The following is a 20245-nucleotide window of genomic DNA, read 5'->3' as shown; positions in this document are numbered from 1 at the left end:
AGATAAAGACAAAGACCAAGATAAAGACTTAAATAGCTATTTGATACTCCGTAGGTGGCATTATTTCCTCTCATCATTGAAAAGATTAATAACAGCTCAGGGCAAAGGCCTTAATGACCAAATAAACTTGTATTTCTTTTCTTAGGTGCATCTTATCTAGCGATTTCCAATCCATATGAACGCATTTACAGGAGCTGCATTCCAATACTGTTTTGAACTCATTATTACCCCTTGTCTGGTCCCTGGATGCTAGATGTCCGTAAACCAAGTTACCCAGAAGACACTGCACTCTGACGCCATTAACATCAAACCAGTGGTTTATAAACAGGCCTTAGTTAGCATGCAAACAGGTTATCAAGCGGATATGACTGTACAGAGTGAGAATGAAATTACAGACAGTTTATAGATCACCACTTTTCTATTTCTGCTCTTCCTGAGCTTCATGTGACTCCAAGTCGTGATGGACAGACAGAAATTAAACAAAGAGAAGGCTCCTCTTCCATTTCTCTCCTTTGAGTCATGCAGCTTTCCCATGCATGTAGTAATGTACTCCAGTAAAGTACTTTAGACAACGTTCATAAATCATCTGAGCTAATATAAATGAACTTAAATCTATCAAAACTGATCTTTAAATCTAGAGTATGTTCCTAGTCCATATAAACCGGTATCTCCTGGAATCTTTAAAAATGGAATAAATGGTACAAAGCAGTAGATTTTGAGACAACTTCTGTTCCTAATTACACTCAAAACTGCTTTATTCTGTCACGCCTCTGTGTGTGTGTGTGTGTGTGTGTGTGTGTGTGTGTGTGTGTGGAGAGCTCACAGTCATCTGATTGTTCCATAAATAACTGGGACTCTCAGTGTTACTTTGTCGCTGTGTCTGTGACGACGCCAAGCTTTTGTTATCTGCCTCTTTAGCGTTGTGTTCTGAACATTGCCTGCTTAGCGCTGACTGATTCACTCTCGCCTACTTTATGCCTGTTTGCAGATTTTGAGTCTCCCTTTTTTTTTTTTTTTGCTGTATCTGCTACTCTCTCTGAAAATCTGCACATGTTCAATTTGAATCTTTACTAAAGGATGCTTCAGAATTTTTTTTTTTTTTATTAGAGCCACCAGTCCCTTTGAAGCTTTTAATTCATTTAAAAAGCTCCGAGAGTTCTTTAAAAGTTATTTTCATATAAATACGACGATCATTAAAACGAAAATGTTTCAAGAGCGGCCTGTCCAAAGCCCTGAGAAAAAAAATAAATAAATAAAAAATAGCAAGATGCAGTAAAGCCCAGACAATGCATCATAAAACATTACTCAGGTAAGGGGAATAAAATCATAAAACCATAAAATCATATACTACAGAACAAATAAGATATTGAAAAAAAAACTGAAAGCAATAAAGTGAAAAGGACACAGGAGCAAAGGCTTATCTGTGCCAGCGTATACTACATTACGGTATTTAAATTGTGCAGGTAAATCTTTTTGATGTGTAATATTTCTAAGTTTAATTGCTAGTACGTTTAGCTCAGATAACAAATGAGTGATGGCCCAGAGCCAGGTTTCCACTTTCATCTGGCCCACACACACACACACACACACACACACACACACACGGCCGGGCAGCGACGCCAATGAACTCATCCGAATCTGGCTGCTGGAGCCAAGGCAAAAACTCGGCCTTAATGAGACTGTATCTCAATCAGGAGATCTAGCAGAACTTACAGTCAGGAGAAACCGTAACATGCAGTGAGAAGCTGTGGAGAGGATCTGTAAGGGTTATCGGGTCACTTCGGGTTGCTGTTACCTCGACTCAGCTGAACACCAATGTGTCCAATGTGGAGATGTGCACCTCCAGGACCATCATCAAAACACCAATAGATGGAAGATCTTCTGGACGAATGCCATCCATTCGTCCAGTGCAGGTCCAGAGAGTCTGTCCCAAGGTGCGCTGAATCTGCGTGGTGGTTCATAGTGGCCTTTCAAAGACCCTCGGCTATTCTAGTTGGTTTTTCCTTCCTCCTAGTCTAGTAGTATAGAGTTGATTAGACTCATGCATGTTATGTTTCAGCCTTCATTATATCTCCTAGACTTCTGTTTTCTGTACCGCTTATCCTACAGCGTCACATGGAGCCTGAAGCCTATCCCAAGGGACTCGATGAGGATGAGGGACACCCTGGATGGAGGGCATAATCACACACCACGGACAATTCAGAAATGCCAATCAGTTTACAACACACAGCTTTGGACTGGGGGAGGAAACCGGAGAACCCAGAGGAAACCCCTGAACCACAGGCGGGATGGAGGTGGGACTCGGACCGCCAGTCCGTGAGGTGCGAGGCAACCGTGCTCGCTACTAAACCTCCGTACCCCCCTCAGGAACAGTTGTGTTCTTGAAATAATACGAAACTTTTGAAGCTTGAAACATTGTGTTATTGGAGACAGTGACACTGACCCAGCTCACAGTGTTTTTATTCAGAAAAAAGTGTTGAATACATTTTAGCTTTCACTTTTATAAAACAATTCTGACTAAAACAACTACTAAACAGTTTCCCTAAACTATATTTTGGCACATTTCTGACACACTGCTCACTGTTAAAATAGATTTTAGTTATTAATAATAATGTGCATTTTAGTTTTCTACGCCATGGACGCTACCATAGTTCCTATAGGTGCGTCATGTGTTATATGATTGTGTGTTTAATATTGAATTACTTCTTAGTACACATTCAGTTATAACTGCGTTTGTTTTAAGAGGTATTTAATCTAGTGGCTTAGGTTATGTAACCCAGTGCTTAGTAAACACGACGGATATTTCAGGCTTTGTGAAGAAGAACCCCCCCGCCGTGTTAGAGGAAGTTGGTACGGTCCGGCGCTCGCGCTGCAGCTGCTGCACTTTCCCCCTCTCTCGGCTGCTGGTTCAGTTCAGCTCTCACCTCTACAGCAGAGTCCATTACTTACACACACACACTCACACACACACACACACACACACTCTCTCTCTCACACACACACACACACACACGCAGAACTCCGCCGCGGGACGTGCACGCCGAACCCCGCGCCTCGGAATGAGCTGTGCGCCTGCTGCAGCTCCCGTGTAGAGGATTTACGCCTTTCTACGCCGCATGTGTGTAGCATAACTTTATAGGGTTGAACTCGCGGGGAAAACAGACAGAGAGAGAGAGAGAGAGAGAGAGAGAGAGAGGAGCGCTGCTCCACCATGAAGCTTACACTGCTGCTGCCTGGGCTTCTCCCAACTTTGTGGCTCTGCGCGCACTGTAAGTCTCCTTCTACTTCTACTTCTTCTGCTTCTTCTCCTTGTCCTTCTTCTTCTTCTGCTTCTGCTTCTTCTGCTGCTTCTTCAGCTTTTTCCAGCTTCTTCTGCTTCTTCTCCTTGTCCTTCTTCTTCATCTTCTGCTTCATCCTCTCCTTCTTCTTTTGCTTCTTCTCCTTGTCCTTCTTCTTCTTAATGTTGTTTATTATTATTGTTGTTGTTGTTGTTATTGTTGTTGTTGTTATTGTTGTTGTTGTTGTTAGCACCACTCTTGGTAAACGCGTCCATGATGCAGTTTGTGCACAAATACAGCCGCACCTCTCAAACCACGCTTTCACCTTCTCCATTTCTCTCTCCTTCCATTCATCCATCCATCCATCCATCCATCCATCCTCATTTCATCTTCTCCATCCATCTCTTCTTACATCCATCCATCTATCCATCCGTCCATCCACTCCTGATTCATCTAATCTTCTTCGTCAATCCATCCAGTTTCATCCTCCACTCCTGATTCATTTAATATAAACCTCTGATGCACTGTGTCACTCTGGGACCACTGCCTGCTGGGCTTTCCCTCTGCCTCTTTCCCTCTGCCTCTTTCCCTCTGCCTCTTTCCCTCTGCCTCTTTACTTCTGCCTCTTTACTTCTGCCTCTTTATCTCCGACTCTTTCCCTCTGCCTCTTTCCCTCTGCCTCTTTATCTCCGACTCTTTATCTCCGACTCTTTATCTCCGACTCTTTCCCTCTGCCTCTTTATCTCAGACTCTTTATCTCCGACTCTTTCCCTCTGCCTCTTTATCTCAGACTCTTTATCTCTGACTCTTTATCTCTGACTCTTTACTTCTGACTCTTTACTTCTAACTCTTTCCCTCTGCCTTTTTATCTCCGACTCTTTCCCTCTGACTCTTTCCCTCCGACTCTTTATTTCTGACTCTTTAGTTCTGACTCTTTAGTTCTGACTCTTTCCCTCTGACTCTTTAGTTCTGACTCTTTCCCTCCGACTCTTTCCCTCTGACTCTTTACCTCCGACTCTTTACTTCTGACTCTTTCCCTCCGACTCTTTCCCTCCGACTCTTTCCCTCCGACTCTTTCCCTCCGACTCTTTCCCTCCGACTCTTTCCCTCTGACTCTTTACCTCCGACTCTTTACTTCTGACTCTTTCCCTCCGACTCTTTGTCTCCGACTCTTTACTTCTGACTCTTTCCCTCCGACTCTTTCCCTCTCACTCTTTCCCTCTGACTCTTTCCCTCTGACTCTTTCCCTCCGACTCTTTATTTCTGACTCTTTAGTTCTGACTCTTTAGTTCTGACTCTTTCCCTCTGACTCTTTCCCTCTGACTCTTTAGTTCTGACTCTTTCCCTCTGACTCTTTCCCTCTGACTCTTTCCCTCCGACTCTTTACTTCTGACTCTTTCCCTCCGACTCTTTCCCTCTGACTCTTTACCTCCGACTCTTTACTTCTGACTCTTTCCCTCCGACTCTTTCCCTCCGACTCTTTGTCTCCGACTCTTTACTTCTGACTCTTTACCTCCGACTCTTTCCCTCTGACTCTTTAGTTCCGACTCTTTACCTCCGACTCTTTCCCTCTATTATTGCATTTATTGGCATTTATTTATTTATTTTCATATTCACATTTTATTTTGTTTTCATTTTTCATTTAAAATTGGAAATAAACAGAATTTTATTATTTTTTTTTTTTAGAATTTTCAAATATTTAAAACAAAAATTTAATGTTCAATATCATTTCCATCCTGTCAGGATTAGAATTCTACAAACACACGACACTTTTGGTGGACGTTATAACCTTCCTTAGGCAATCTGCCTGATGGACGTAAAGCCCGTGTCGCTTTAATTACGCTCAGACTGAACAAACCGCTGCTTTGTGGCGTATATGAGTGTAGGGTATATAATCTAAACCAGCGTATCGTCTGCTGGTTGTCCTTACTTAGCAAACGGAAGCTCTTCAGGTTGGTGCCTCCGCTCCGAAAGCTGCTGTTGAATCATTACATGGATGCACATCACTTTATCTTGTCCTTATGTCTGTCAGATGCTTTTATTGATGCTTTTCTTCCATGTGAAAAGTGCAGCTGGCGTTCGGTATTGGCTGATCGTTTAGAAACTGACTGATACTCTCACGTGACCTGCAGAATATAGTGTGAAGTTGAACTGAAGCGATCACTCATTTTCTGCGCATTACACAGTTTTAATTCGTATTATTCATGAACATTTATTGTAATAATATACATTAGTTACAGGATTAATAATATTAATAATAATAATAATGATAAAAAAAGCCTTGTGTCTGTTTGGCCTTGTTTCAGACGTCTACACTGAAGAGAAAATAAAGAAAGTCAGCTTGATTAGCCGCACTCTGAATAATCACACTTTGTAATAATTGCACGTTTATCCTTAACGACGGCGGAGGAAACGTGAGCGTGTGCGAAAAATAGCCAGAACTCTGTAACCAGAGCCTGCGAATTATTATTCCTTTCCGGATGAATCAGTAAAATGGTTCATCACGAAAAAAGGCAATAAGCCACCTGTCTAATACGCATTGTACTTTTGTGCAATGGCTTTAATTCGAAAACGTAAATTCATTTATTGGACTTTTCCTGCTTCTGCAACATCTTCAGGATCTACCGCTTTACTGAGGAATTAGAAATAGAGTGCGCAGGACTGGCACATGCCAAGCTTCGGCTGAAAGAGGTTGGCACGTCGACCGCCATGTGACGGGACCAAAGCGCGGCCTTACAGAAGTGTGTGATTACATTTGGCCTCTGTGTTTGTGGCGTCTTCTTCAGCACAGAATGGATGGTTTCTGAGCTTCACATGCCAAAGAAAATCAATTCTTATTGTGATAATTGGCTTTTTTTTGGATATATTAGAGCACTTCATTAGCTGTTTGGATGCTTTTGGACAGCTTGTGTGTGTATGTGTGTGTGTGGGAGTGTGTGAGATTGTTTGTGACAGCTGTTTTCAAGTGAGCTTACCATGACAAAAGCGACTTTGGCTGGTCTTGCAGCAGTGTGATGCGTTCACAGTACGATGACCAGAATACCCAAAGCCCTGTCTCTCAGGAGGTGTGAGGGAGACGCTGAACGAAGAGGACGTTACACAAACGAGTCATTTAGCATTTAACCCTAACCCTAACATGTTTTTTTTTTTTTTTTTTTTTGGACAATAATCCGTTCTAGATTGATGAAATGCACCAGGTTTGTGGAACACGTTCTCATTTCAGCTTTATGGTCATTTCAGTTAAAGGGTTTTTCCCGACATCCCTAGACAAGGTGTGTGTTACTACTTCCACTGCCACTGCTACTGCTACTGCTACTAATAATATCAGGGAATTAGGAATGGCTGTGATCATGAGCTGTTCTTGTTAATTACCTTTTACTCATAATTTTTTTTTTTGTAATTAGTGTGATTTATGCGCTTACATGCTGAACAGACGTTCATTAAAAAAAGAAAAAAGCAGGTGTTCGTGTGTATCCGTGTGTGTGTGTGTGTGTGTGTGTGTGTGTGTGTGTGTGTGTGTGTGTGTGTGTTCTTGTAAAGCTGGTTTGGCGGCTAATCATTACCGAATGACTCGGTGAAAAAGCGCCGACTGCCTTATGATCTCTTAATCCGGAATGGCTGAATATTCAGATCTACAAGATCTTCAGGAAGTTTACAGTTGTATCCCCTCGAGCCGCAGCTCAAATTTGTAAGTTATTGTTGAGGGGAAAAAAAAAGAAACAAAACCTCAATAAGAGTTATCCAATATATTACTGATGATCCCATTAAACATTCAACACCATAATAAAGCACAGTGAGTAAATGAACCAGGGCATGTCAAAGGGGGGTACAAACTTTTGAGCGAATCAGGAGGGATGCAAACATGGCACTCAACTACAAATTAAAACATTTTTTAAGTGTGTGTCTGTGAGAGAGAGAGAAAGAGAGAGAGAGAGAGAGAGAGAGAGATGTCATTTCTCACACTTTCCTCAAACATCAATCTGTGGCGCTTATTACAGTGAGCCGACCGCGGGCCGTGTGTGTGTGTGTGTGTGTGTGTGTGTGTGTGTGTGTGTCAGTCAGGTGATACCAATAAACGTGTCTACAGCGTCCACAGTAAAAGGCCAAAAAGGCTAGAGACACAGATTAGAGAAGACAGGAGAGTCTGGAGTCTGTCTAGCGCTGTGTTGCTGCCTCGCCTCGCCTCGCCTCGCCTCTTCCTGTGTGTGCGCCCGAGCCTGTAGCGCACAGCGCATCTTAATTCATTCGTATAATTGCCTTTTTCAAGTGAGTGCGCAAAAAAATGAAAGATTCCTTTTGTCTAATTGACTGGTTCAGACATTTTCATCTGATTTATACTTGCTGCTAACTACGTGTACTTGTACGTGTACGTGTACGTGTACTTGTACGTGTACTTGTACTGGTTTTCCTATTATGAGCATCGTTTAAAATTTCAAAACTTCTTAAACCTACTGAACGATCTGGTTTGAGTACAACGCGTCTGGATTTTCTAGCTCAGTAAATACTTTTAAATGGAAGAAAACAATTCAGTAGGCTTACAACGTATTGTCACATCTAACACATTAATGCATATAGTGGCACATTCAAACAATTTGAGTAGCAGCACATCAACACACAAAAAAAATCAGCTATGAGGACATTATTGACCAAATGATTTGTATAAACATTATATAAAAAAATGTAAAAAAAATGTTTTTTACTCTTTAGATACTACATAGATGTAGTATTTACTGGTCAGAATCAACTAAAAATCCACCGTTCAGCTGAGTTTTCCCGATTGCCACTGCCAACAAGCAGCTCCCGACTACACAGCTAGAATATTGCACCCTCACACACTGTCCTTAAACCTGAAATGGTTGAAATGCTCCTTTTTTCATCTTTTTTAAAGTTGTGGATGATTTATATTTTTATTGGAGTGTGTATGTCTTACCCACAATGCTCAGAGGCGTATAGAGTAATTGCACTTTTACTCTCAGCGCGCTTTGGCGTTTCTGAGCTAGCATTAGCATTCATTAGCAAACGAATCCTGTTGCTTGGATGCTCTATAATGAGTGTAAGGCATTTATATTTACTGCTCTCATTGTTTTCAATTGACTCTCGTCCCTCTTGCTCTATCAAAGGCAAGCTTTGGCCTTGGCCTGGAAATCCGTCTCTCGCTCATCCATGTCACGTTCCTCATTCCACCTCTCCCACCACCTACACACTCACACACTCACACACACACTCACACACACACATTCATACACTCACACACACACTCACACACACACATTCATACACTAAACCAACCATGGGGCCCCAGCAACAAGCTCCATTAAGAAAACAATGCAAGGGTCCAATAGGCCCTTCAAATCCCGGGCTTGTTTTTTTTTTTTTTTTTTTTTTTTAAAAAGGCTCCAGTCTCTAATGAAGTTGGAAACCTCAAGTACCCTATTTGCGCTGCCTCCTTTCAAGGGTGCCAGTAGGTACAAAGTGTCAAAACAAGTCCAGCCTTTTGGTCTGGCTGTACCATATGTGCGCAAATAATGCCTTTTGACCTTTCTTCTTCTTGTCCATTCGATTTAAAAAAAAAAACAACAACATACCTGCAAAAAGGTTGGATGAAATGGTGCTAATTAGTCCCATTTACTTACAAAGCAGTTTTTAATACTTGGTTAAAAACGAAAGAAAACGCTGCTGTTTGTCCTGTAAACAGTCCCGTCTACTGCGTGTCCCATTTCTATTTATTTGGACGTTATTTACACTTGAAGTGCTGTTATTTTAGGGGTGTAGTCTTGCCTTGCACCACTTAATGTGTTTACATAATAATATGTCCATTATCTAATTGGGGCATGCGGTATCTGTAATTTCATACTCACATAACATGATGGGGAGGAAAAAAAAAATAATAAAAAATCCAGTCTGTTATCTTTTAGATCGAAATACAGACAGTTCAAGACAGGACAGCATTGTGTGAACTTGTCACGCATTTAAAAAACGTCTAAACCAGTGAACCAGTTTGGCTACTTAATTTTCAGCTGTACTTCCATGGTTGATTGCATGATTAAACTAATAGCTACCTCTGCCCAAAGCGTCTGATGTAGAGCCAGTAAAGTGGAGGCTGTGTAAACAGGTTTGTAAAATCGAAACACACATAAACACGTAGTTATGTAAGTCATTTTCAATACGGGACAATGCGAAAAATTCGATTTTAAACCAACTCTACTGCTACATCTGACTCGCATCGTAAGCCGATAATTCTCAGGACGGAATGATGTCATTTTCCTACAGAGTAAAAACGAACAAACAAATAAAAAAAAGAAAAAAAAAACCATCGTAGTTAAGAAGACTATCCCAAGCTGACAGCTGGGAATTTCAAAGCTTTTCCTGGTTGGAAGTTGGGAATTACAAGTTGCGACCACTCTGCATTAAGACCAAAAAAAAAAAAAAGAAAAGAAAAAAGATCCCCTCCCCCACCGCAAAACTATTTAAAAATCACGAAACAAATAGCGAGGCTCTGCTGTTTTGGCTTGACTGTTTGAGTAGCTGATTAGCCCAGCTCTCTGAAGTGGTGACGGGGAACGTAATCCTGAGCGGGAACACCCAAACGATCCTATTCCTGCTCGGGAAACACCACCGCTTCCCAGGAATACACCAGTGAAGCGAATGTTTACTCTGTGATGACATCACATAACGGTGACTATATCTCGTACACAGCGTTGTGTCTCAATGTGTCAGAAAACATCGCACTTTAACTAAAAAATAACTCGCACTGTTATAGGATATTTATAGCTTCTGAGCCCTTTATCACTCCTCACCCTGTGTTCTTATTTTGGGAATACGACCAAAAAAGTTGCACAATGCATTTCTTTTTTCTTTTTATTTTTTTTATCAAAAACATATCATATTAGCTGAAATTTGTGCATCACTCCATCTCTGGTAAACACAATGCCGGTGATATTGTTCAGTCCTGCTGTTCCCGGTTCCGTTAATGACTCTCCAAGCTCTTGGAAAGCTCCTTGACTCCTCGCTTTTGTTTTGGACGGAGTGTGTCCAGCCCGAAAGCCCTAAGGGACGCTATATCACTTGACTTGTCCACAATCAATCTGACGACACAAGGAGGACGCTGTAAATCTCACTGACGTCCTCCTCCTCTGCTTCCGAACACAAACACACCGAAAAGGCGTGCATATCTTTTGTTGGTGCAGGGTCGAGTGTGTTTTGTATGTGTGTATGTGTGTATGTGTGTGTGTGTGTGTGTGTGTGTGTGGATAATGGCCTGTTTGAAAGGAGGACGCTTTTGTAGGCATTTGGAGAACTGAGGCAGCCTTCATCCCGTTCATTAGAGAGTGCTCGCATGCTTGGGCATGCCCTCGCTCTGAATTCCCTTCCAAAATAACAATAAAAATGGATTAGCACGTCTTACTTGTGGTGAGATTGTGAGCTAATGCGGTGTTTGTGCGTAGCGCATTAAAACCAAGCAATGTTTTTGATGTGTGTGTGTGTGTGTGTGTGTGTGTGTTTTTTGGAACATTCAATTCAATTCAGTTTTATTCCTAAAGCACTTTTAACAATAGACATTGTCACAGAGCAGCTTTACCAGAAACTAGATGTCAGTCCAGCCTGATTACAGGGCTGTGAAAAAGTATTTGCCCCCTGACATCCTGACATCGTCGGTTTTCGCATAGCCGTCGCCTTTAATTTTTAGCTCTTCGAATAAAATTGAATTCAAGACAATCTAAGTAAACACAAAACACAATTTTTAAACAATCGTTTCATTTATTGAAGGAAAAAAGTTCTCCAACACCAGCTGGCCCTGTGTGGAAAAAGTAATGGCCCCTTAGTTACGCAATCAACAAATTAACAACAAATTAATGGAATTGAATTGATAACTCAGTTAGACTAGACACACTCGGCCCTGTTGAATCTAAACACTTAATTAGACCTTTTCTAGCGATGTGAAATAAATTAAACGGTCTCAACAAGCAGCCGCGATCGAAAGAAATTCCAGAAGAGATGAGAAAAAAGCCACTTCTAAGGCTCTGAGACTCCAGCGAAACACAGCGAGAGCCATTATCTCCAAATGGAAAAAACTTGGAATCTTCCCAGAAGTGGCTGGTTTACCAACATTCCTCCAAACAGCGCATCAACGACTCATCCAGGAAGTCACAACAAAACCCCGACGAACATCTAAGGAGCTGCAGGCCTCGCTCACCTCAGATAAGGTCAGCGTTCATGATTCCACCGTTAGAAAGAGACTGGGCAAAAATGTTACGCATTGGGAGAGTTGGAAAGCGAAAGAGGAACGTAGAGGCTCGTTTTACATTCGCCAAAAAACACCTTGATGACCCCCAAGTATTTTGGGATGATGTTTTTGTAGAGTCAAAAGGGGAACTCTTTGCAAGATGTGGCTCCTGTAACATCTGGCATAAAGCTCATTCCACAATAAGAACAACAGTGAAACATGGTGGTGGTAGCTCACATTGGCTGAAAAGATACAAAATGAACGCAGTCAAAGTCAAAGTCCTGCTTTGAATCCCATTGAGATGCTACGAAGAAAAGTGGACCAGAATTCCTCCACAGCGATATGAAAGACTGATCTCCAATCGTCTACAGCCTTTGGTCGCCGTTGTTGTTGCTAAAGGATCAGAGTTTACAGAGCTTTCTTGTGGTATCTAATGTGCGGCACGTCTCGGCTCGGCAGATTACCCGTAATCCTCCCATGTTGTCACTATTTCCACCAACGATTCTAGACAGGAATTTAACGATTATGATTCAGTTTTTATTTATTTACCACCTTCTGCAATCTTATTTCTTCTTCTGTAATAACAGGAATTCACATTCGCGGTCTGTATGATTTCAGAACCGATCTTAGCGAATGTTTATTTATTTGGGGTATTTGTTTAAGTAATTTGGATCATAGCATACGTCCAGGAATTGGTATAGAATAATGAGACGCCATGATTGAACACGAATATTTAAGTAATTAAGTAATTAAAAATTCATGCTACAAATGTAACCTGAATGTAGTGAACGTAGTGTGTTCGTTCCGTTTGGGAGGCGTCTGGCTTTGAAGCGCACTCAACGTCTTAACGTGAACGTTAAATGTCATGGTATATTGTATAACCGATTACCAGAATAAGCTTGGCGGGTATGAGAGGTTGATCGATAGTGGGTGTTTTGAGATTTGGTATGTATGTGTGTGTGTGTGTGTGTGTGTGTGTGTGTGTGTGTGTGTGTGTGTGGGAGGGAAGGAGGCAGTAAGCCTGGCTTTTGTGCGTTTTATCACTTCCTCCCTCGCTCTCTCACACCTCCGTTGGAGTGATGATGCAGTTAATTGGCGCCGCTGTGGGCTGAGGAGCGCGCGCGTGCGATTTCTGTAATAAGCCGAATTGCATGCCAGCTGCCTGGTTCCTCATTAGGCCAAGTCTGGCTCCTGGGATTTGGGGTCGTAGGGTGACCAGCACCCACAAATCTAACAAAGACTTGCACATGCATGAGCCAGTCTGTCTGCGGCATTAAATTAGAAAGAGCGCACACACGATCACACGCCGTCACTCCGAGAAATAAAGCCGGTTGTGTAGTTTCAGCTTCCTTTGTTGTTTACGCGTCCTCTTTTTTTAAACGGCTTGTTGGCATGCACTGCAAGAAGTATCCTATCCATTTTATAGATTATGCTGCCGTTTGACTTGACGACGTGTCGAGGAATTAGACCTTTAAGTAAAAAACGTGGATCTGTGTGGTCAGTGTTATAGATTTAACGAGTGAAACGTGCGTGTTTGTTGATCGATCTAAAGCTAATACTTCTATATACAGTATACCTCATTTAACGATAAGAACTGCCTCTTTGTTTGCTGTTGATGCTGGGAGCGGCCATGTTGATTTGACGTCACTTGCTGAACTCGGAGTTGAGAATGTGTTTTCTGGGCGGAGTTACAACCTCCAGTTAAATACGGCATTAGAGCGCTAAAGAGAGCCTCTCAGTGTACTAGCTAAATGTTTTCTAGATAGCGAGCTTAACACTAACTCGCGTGTCAGGAGTGCTTTTGGAAGACGTTACGTGCATCTTTGATGTTGGCAATTTAACATATAACTACTATTGTGTTTTATATACAGTATATTCGTTACGCGTATACGCCCTAGCCGTGCTTAAGTCACAGCCATGCTATGAATGACGGCTGGCGTGTGGAGTTTCTAACGTTTTTGATTGTTGGTTTGAAAGCGAGTCTGGGGGATTTGGGCTGGAACGCTATGAATGTGTCCTCACACACACTCGCGTATACACACACACACACACACACAGTCTTCAAAACCCACAAGCACCGCCGTGACAGCTGCCAGGGTCTTCAGAGTCTAGATGTATGTTTGTGTGCGTATGTGTGTGTGTGTATGCACTTTCATCCCTCTCTGTATGACTTTCTTGCTCAGATCTTCACTTTTGTGTGTGCGTGTGTGTGTAACAGGTGCTTGGCTCGGTTCCGTTGCTGGCGCCTGTGGTCAGATATTTCCCCTTGGCCTGATTCCACATGCCCTCCCATTCCATAACTCGTACTGACATTGACTTTTACCTTCTGTAAACTCATCACACACAGTTGGAAACTTGAAGCACACATGTTGCCCGAGCTCATTTCAGTTGGATCCTGTTTCTGTCACCGTGCCTTCTGAGCTGGAAACATTATTATTATTCTTATTGTTATTATTAGAAATCCATCCTACACCATGCTCTCTTTCTGCATTCTACTGGCCGTGACAGTATTTAAAAATACATACAGAAATCATATAGAGACTACTGTATAGTATTATTTTTTTCTTTATCCCTCATGGGAACATTAGTATTAGAGCAGCGTGATGGAATAAGATCATAACATGTGAAGATTTGGACGATCTGTCATTTCTAACATGCTCTGGGCCACACCTCCTGTCTGAAGGAGATACACGTGTGTGTGTGTGTGTGTGTGTGTGTGTGTGTGTGTGTGTGTGTGTGTGTGCGTGCTACCAATCTGTATGCGAAAGAAAAACGTAATCCCGGCTTCAAGGTGACTGCTACGACTGACTTTTTAAATACTTCCTCCTCCCTTAGTGTGTTCTATTCCTAGCTACACACATTGCAATTGCTTTTCAATTTTACAATTGTTTACTTTTTGGGCTTGTAATGAATGCCTGCTGTTCAGGGACAGAGACAAGAGTGCGCGCACACACACACACACACACACACACACACACACACACACACACACGATACCGTGTGCTCATGGTTCATTGCATGCACGGCATTCCTGACAACACGAGCTCAGCGCTTCGACACCACAAACGCTGCAAAGCACAGAATGATTGGGATAGCAGGTATTAAAGCGTATCGTCGCTCACCGCCGTGTCCTGAATCGCCTGTCAGCCTGTCACCGCCTGTTCCCTAAAGTGTTTTATCTATTCATAGCAGCAACACTGCTTCCCACTAGAAAGCGATACACGGAAACACAACAGGGTATCTATTCAAGGACGTGACATTTCTGTATCATGTATGATCATGTTATAATGTTACTAAAAGAAACCTATTAACATGGAAACAAAAGCTGTTGGCCTGAACCATATGCCATGCTCATGTGTGAGGTTGAGTGAAATCACTGAATTTCTACATGAAATCACTGAATTTCACAGGATTTATTTTTCACCTGTCAAATGAAATGTGGGTCGATTTTTAGAGCAACACAAAGATTGAACTTTCGGTCAGATTTACAAACTGTAATTACTGTATTTTGCCTTCGTAGGGCGATATGAATGCCTGCACACTGAAAGAGTTCCTGTGTGTTTTGGATACATTGAAATCCTCATTAACCAATTTATTGATCGTACACTTGAATGAAGGATTTTGTTATAAATAAACTAGATTGCAGGAAGTCTACCCCCATACAACTTGCGTAGCTCTTGCACACTTAGTTCATCCTGGAAGTGCAGTTTTGCACACTTACTCTTTACCATTGCTCATGATCATGGATTTCCTGCATGAGATGTACAAGACCTTCTTGAAAGCATTCACTGTTGTGCAACAGATCTTGATTCTTGATTGCTTACTTAAGTCTGAACTGAACGCCAGGCTGTAGGTTGGTGAAGGTTTCCTAAAACTAATTATTCATCTGGAAAGGAAGTCATGAAACATCTTGTTCTTTTTCTTCCTACTGTTAGTCTTATTAACGTCCCCATGACTTTTGCTGTTGTAGCCAAGGGACAGTAAGCAGATAAAGGCCTCGTGTCAGCCATCACATGGCTTCGGAGAGAAGAGCTAAAGATCAAACAAACCCTTTGGCTTCTGCACACTGAATTCTTTCAGAGTCCCGTGGGCTTGACGTTTCTTGCATGCAAGATTGAAAAAACATCTCAGTAGTGATAACAAAAGCTGGCTATCTCTGGCCAGCCTCCAGTTAGAGCTTGAAGTCTCATGACCTGCCACTGATCCGCCACTCTGCCCTTTTTTTTTTGCTTTAAACATTTACACATTTACATTTAGTCATTTGGTAAGAGGTTATTATCCAAGCAGTTGAGGGCTCATGGAAGTGCTGGAGTTGAACTCACAGCCTTTTCAATCATTAGTGTAGCATAAGGGTTTTTCCCCTTTTGTTTTGTAATAATTCTTGATGTTGGTTATCAAAAGCCTCATCTAGTCTGATGTTTTCTCTATTTGTGTCCTTTTGTTAGTGAGATCAGGTTAGGTTTCATGCCATTGATGCCTGAAAGATGTTATCCTTCTGAGCATTAATAAGCCCATGCCAATCAAACTGCTTTTAACTGCTCATCAGTTCAGCTTGGTACTGTTCAGACTAGTAACTTAGTTACTGTCTACCTTCATTTCTGTGCTTATTTTTTGCTCGTTAATAGTTCACTTATTGCACACCCATAAGCTCACTCTTTCCTGGTGGTCCTCCCTGGGCAGCAGTCTTGGGACTATTTGTGCATCACACCATTACCTTGTTAGTTTTATCAGCATGGTGTTCAGACCCAAGGGGATGGGGAGTAGGACATGGCTGATATAGAGACATGAATGTTATCTGCTGCTTTATACTTCAAACGTAGCTTTCTGCTGGGAGACAAGAGAGATAATTTGGAGTATGGCTTGGATGTTGGCCAAAGGTTGTCCCTGTCTGCACTGCAGGCAAAGCCACCATAACCTTCACTTGATTGGAGCTGGAATACGGGACGAGTCAACAGACCTTGATTGAGACTGGTCCCTGAAGGTCTGGCAAAGGCTATGTTTTGTGAATTTCTCTGATCTCATGAAAGGCTAACACATTCATTACCAACAGCAAGCTATTATAGAAAGATTGGGCCTCTCAGTCTTGCTGATTTAAAAGAACTTGCCCTTTACAACACGTCCATCAGTCATTATTTCGAGAATAACCATGCCTTAGTAAGTTATTCTGAATTATCCTTGTTTTTAGGGGCCGTTTTTTGGTCTCACCACTTTAAAAGTCATATTGTTCTCTCTTCTGAATTGGTCACCACTACGAGGTTGAGAGATGACCTCTGAAAATCCCCCTGTGATCTTGGTACACAGTTGTGGCCATTGTACTTGCCTGATGATCAAATCCCCCTCTTCCTCTTGCTGTCTCTCTCTGCTCCTTTAAAGGCTTTATAGAGTTAGAAAATGGTTGCACAAAACAGGAAATAACTTCCAGGTCAGTGAATGTGAGGTGAAGGGTCACTTCTGGGTCAATCAGACCATAAATTGTTTGACCCTTTGCTTCTCTGTTCTTCTAATGGAGTTCCAGAGTCTTTTGATGGTTAGTTTGTTTGTAGACCCTCCCTTTCCTCTTTAGTAGGAGTGTAGTTAAGAGTGTTTTGAAAGTACATACACTTTTGCAGTATGAATTTTTGGATGTTGTTCTTGTGGACCACTTTCTCTTAAAGGCCCAAAAGTCACAATCTCCTAGTGCCATCATCTTGAAATCTGTTTTTCCCCAGTGTAGAAGGATGGGGGTGTTTCATCAGAGAGGGGCAGAAGAAAGGGGCTTCCCGGGGGTGAATTTCCACACGTTCATCTGTGTGGTAGGACAGCTGGTTGGAGAGACAGGCTCAGCTCAAGCTGCTTTGACCACATTGTCTGTGTTCTGGCTGTCCAAAAAAAAAAAAAAAAAAAAAAAACCCTGGCCACCCCTTTTTTTTTTTTTTTTTTTTTTACTCTGTGCTGACCTGACCTGTCAGCTGCTCTCGAACAGCCCATACGGGACAGCTCTTTGGGGACCTCCTTACACCGGACCTCTGTTGGAACACTGTGTGCCTGGGGGACTCCAGGGGCGCTCCCTCTTTTGTTCCCCTGTAAATAAGATCAGAGTTTTATTCCCTTTGCTCTTGTGTACAGAGACAGATGAAATTTTTCTCGGGGGAGTAATGGGGCTTGGCAGGATTATCGATCAATGCCCCAACCTGACACCCGAAGCTGTTTTACACTCTTCTCAAAGGCAGCAGATTGAAGGCGGGCTTTGTAGTGACCCAAATGACTTCTAAAAGGGCGGAAGGTTCAGTGGCTTTGGATTCTTTGGAGAGTGGATATTAGGACAAAAGTACAAAAAACACAGTTAGCCACTCCCTTATTAACTGTAGCAGATAATTCCATTGATGACCCATAGAAAATCATACACTTTTTATACAGAAAGAAAACATTGTTTAGGTCAACTAGAGATGCACTAGGTGTCTCATGCTTGATGTGTTTTAATACTATAACATGGTAAACGATTAGAGAATTTGCAAACACCTGCCCGTCACACCCATATGTGCTTGTTGAGCATCCAATTCCCGAATTTATTCCCTCTTTGCTGTTATAATGAGCTCCACTCTTCTGCGAAGTCTTTCCACTAGATGTTGGAGCGTGGCTGTGGGGATTTGTGTTCATTCAGCTACAAGAGCATTAGTGAGATCAGGCGCTGATGTTGGGATGTCGAGGAGGTCTGGGGTTCAGTCGGTGTTCCAGTTCATCCCAAAGGTGTTCAGTGGGGTTGAGGTCAGGGATCTGTGCAGGACACTCGAGTTCTTCTGCTTCAGCCTTTCTGGAGCTCACTTTGTGCACAGGGGCATTGACATGCTGGAACAGGTTTGGGGGAAGAACCATATATGAGTGTGATGGTCAGGCGTCCACAAACTTTTGGGGCGTATAGTGTACATAGACCAACTCTATATGCACTGTAGGAGAACCAAATTGTGTATACTAATAACTAATGAATCGGACGGCCTACTTTTCTTTTCATTTATTTCATTCCTGGATAAGATGGATCCATGTGACATTCGAGTCACCTTTCTGATAGAAGTGGGCAGCCAACAGACACAACAAAACCAGCATGCAAAAACTGTTATAAATCACTCTACTGCCAAACAGACACCTTGGCTAAGCCTTTGGCCCACAATCCTGACCTTTACAAAGACTTGGCTCTTTAGGAAGGTTTATGTTGGAAAGCCTTAGTAATTATAAAAATGTTTAATTGAGAGTTTTCTGTAGAGATATGTCTTAGCGAGGCTAGATGGCAAACAGCCCATGTTTGATTTGTTGTTCTAATGTTTTAATATTCTTTATCTAGAGTTTAGTCAGCTTCTGTCCTGCACAGCAACAGGACTGTGTGACGGCGTGACGGAGACTGTCTGCCGGGCAACATTTCTTCTATTTATAGCTTTATAATGCTGCGGTTTGGGGGTCATACAGTATGGTGATACCAGTCACTGGTCTAAATAACATTTTTGTGAATGTTTTTCAGATAGAAAATGACAGTGTGTTACTCCCGAGTTTTGATTGGTCAGTACATGATTTCAGAAAATATTCTGAAATACTAACCAAGACCAAGTTTCAGTCATTTTGCTACATGTTTTATTTAAGATATGAAGAGCTTTGTGTTTAACAATCTGAGTTTGAGGTCCTCAGTGACTTGTTCAGTGGGTATGTGTCTTTGTTTCCATTCATTTTTGGATTGTTTTTGCATCAAGATTGTGATACTACAGTTGGTATCAGATGAAGCAAAATAAAACTAGACTTTGGTTTACTACTGTGTGGGCACTGAAACACACTTCTTTTGCCTGGTTTATGCCTCATCAGTGCCACTCAGCTATCTCTGCTACTCGGTCTCCAAAATTAGTTCAAAGCTACTTTTCTTTACAGGCTACTTTATTTTATAATGGAACAACCAACCAGCTCGCTAGGGGAAATGCAACATTCCTTGTAGAAAAGAAGCTGTATGAGAAACACAGCTGTATCTGACACACAGGGATGGAACGCCTATAAGTTTTCACTCCCCCCCCCAACTACTCACACACACACAAACACACAATTCCCACTGGCTGTTTGCTGTTAAGGTGGTTTCAGAAAACTAGGTGACTTTTTTTCTGAGCTGCCTCACACCTACCTCTCAAAGTGCCTTTGTGACGCTCCCGAGGCTTTGGAAGCCTCTTCAGAAGGACGGATAAACCCGGTTTCCCTTGAAGTTGTCAGGAGAAGAGTAAACATCTGATGCTCAAAATATCTCACGTGTTCACAGTAAAACCTGTCCGGACTATTTCTCTGCGGTCTAGACATATTGTTGGAAAAGCATTTAAGGATTTATAGTGTGTCTCAGTTCAAGATTCAAGCTCTGCTTTAACAGTTCACATGCTACAACTTCGAGGCCAAATATCGTTAACACTACCTGCATGCATGAATGGGCAGGTGACGGTCTGGGTGTTATTGAGCTTTGTGGAGAAAACGATCCTCTCTGTAAAACTGTCTTCTTGATTAGAGGGAGACACCGTGGAGGTTATCTTATGGGGATTAGTGGGAGGAGATTTGAGAAGGAAAGCCATATTTCGCCCCATAAAACGTGATTATCTGTCATTTTACAGCCCCCCCCCCCCCCCCCCCCCCCTCCCCCCTTTAGTGCCAACAGTCACCTGTTATCTGTGACAGGCATGTTCTTGTACGGATTTTACAAAAGATATCTGTCATTAAAGGGTAAATATGGTGTGTTGTTTGTGAAATTTGC

General features: G+C 42.2%; 1 protein-coding gene across 6 annotated transcripts in view; it reads left to right on the top strand.

Annotated features, from left to right (window-relative positions):
- Positions 1-2913: 2913 nt before the first annotated feature.
- Positions 2914-20245, top strand: part of lrp4 (low density lipoprotein receptor-related protein 4) — a 66418-nt gene continuing 49086 nt past the window's right edge. For 5 of the 6 annotated variants that reach the window (XM_034308966.2, XM_034308965.2, XM_034308964.2 and 2 more), the window contains exon 1: positions 2914-3269. In XM_034308966.2, the coding sequence (XP_034164857.2) occupies positions 3212-3269 (58 nt within the window). In that variant the 5' untranslated portion in view covers positions 2914-3211. The remainder of the gene's footprint in view (positions 3270-20245) is intronic. The other variant, XM_034308967.2, reaches the window with a different exon arrangement.

Source organism: Pangasianodon hypophthalmus, chromosome 11 (assembly GCF_027358585.1).
Source record: "Pangasianodon hypophthalmus isolate fPanHyp1 chromosome 11, fPanHyp1.pri, whole genome shotgun sequence".
In the NCBI taxonomy this organism is placed as follows: Eukaryota; Metazoa; Chordata; class Actinopteri; order Siluriformes; family Pangasiidae; genus Pangasianodon; species Pangasianodon hypophthalmus.
This window is presented reverse-complemented; position numbering and strand designations above follow the sequence as displayed.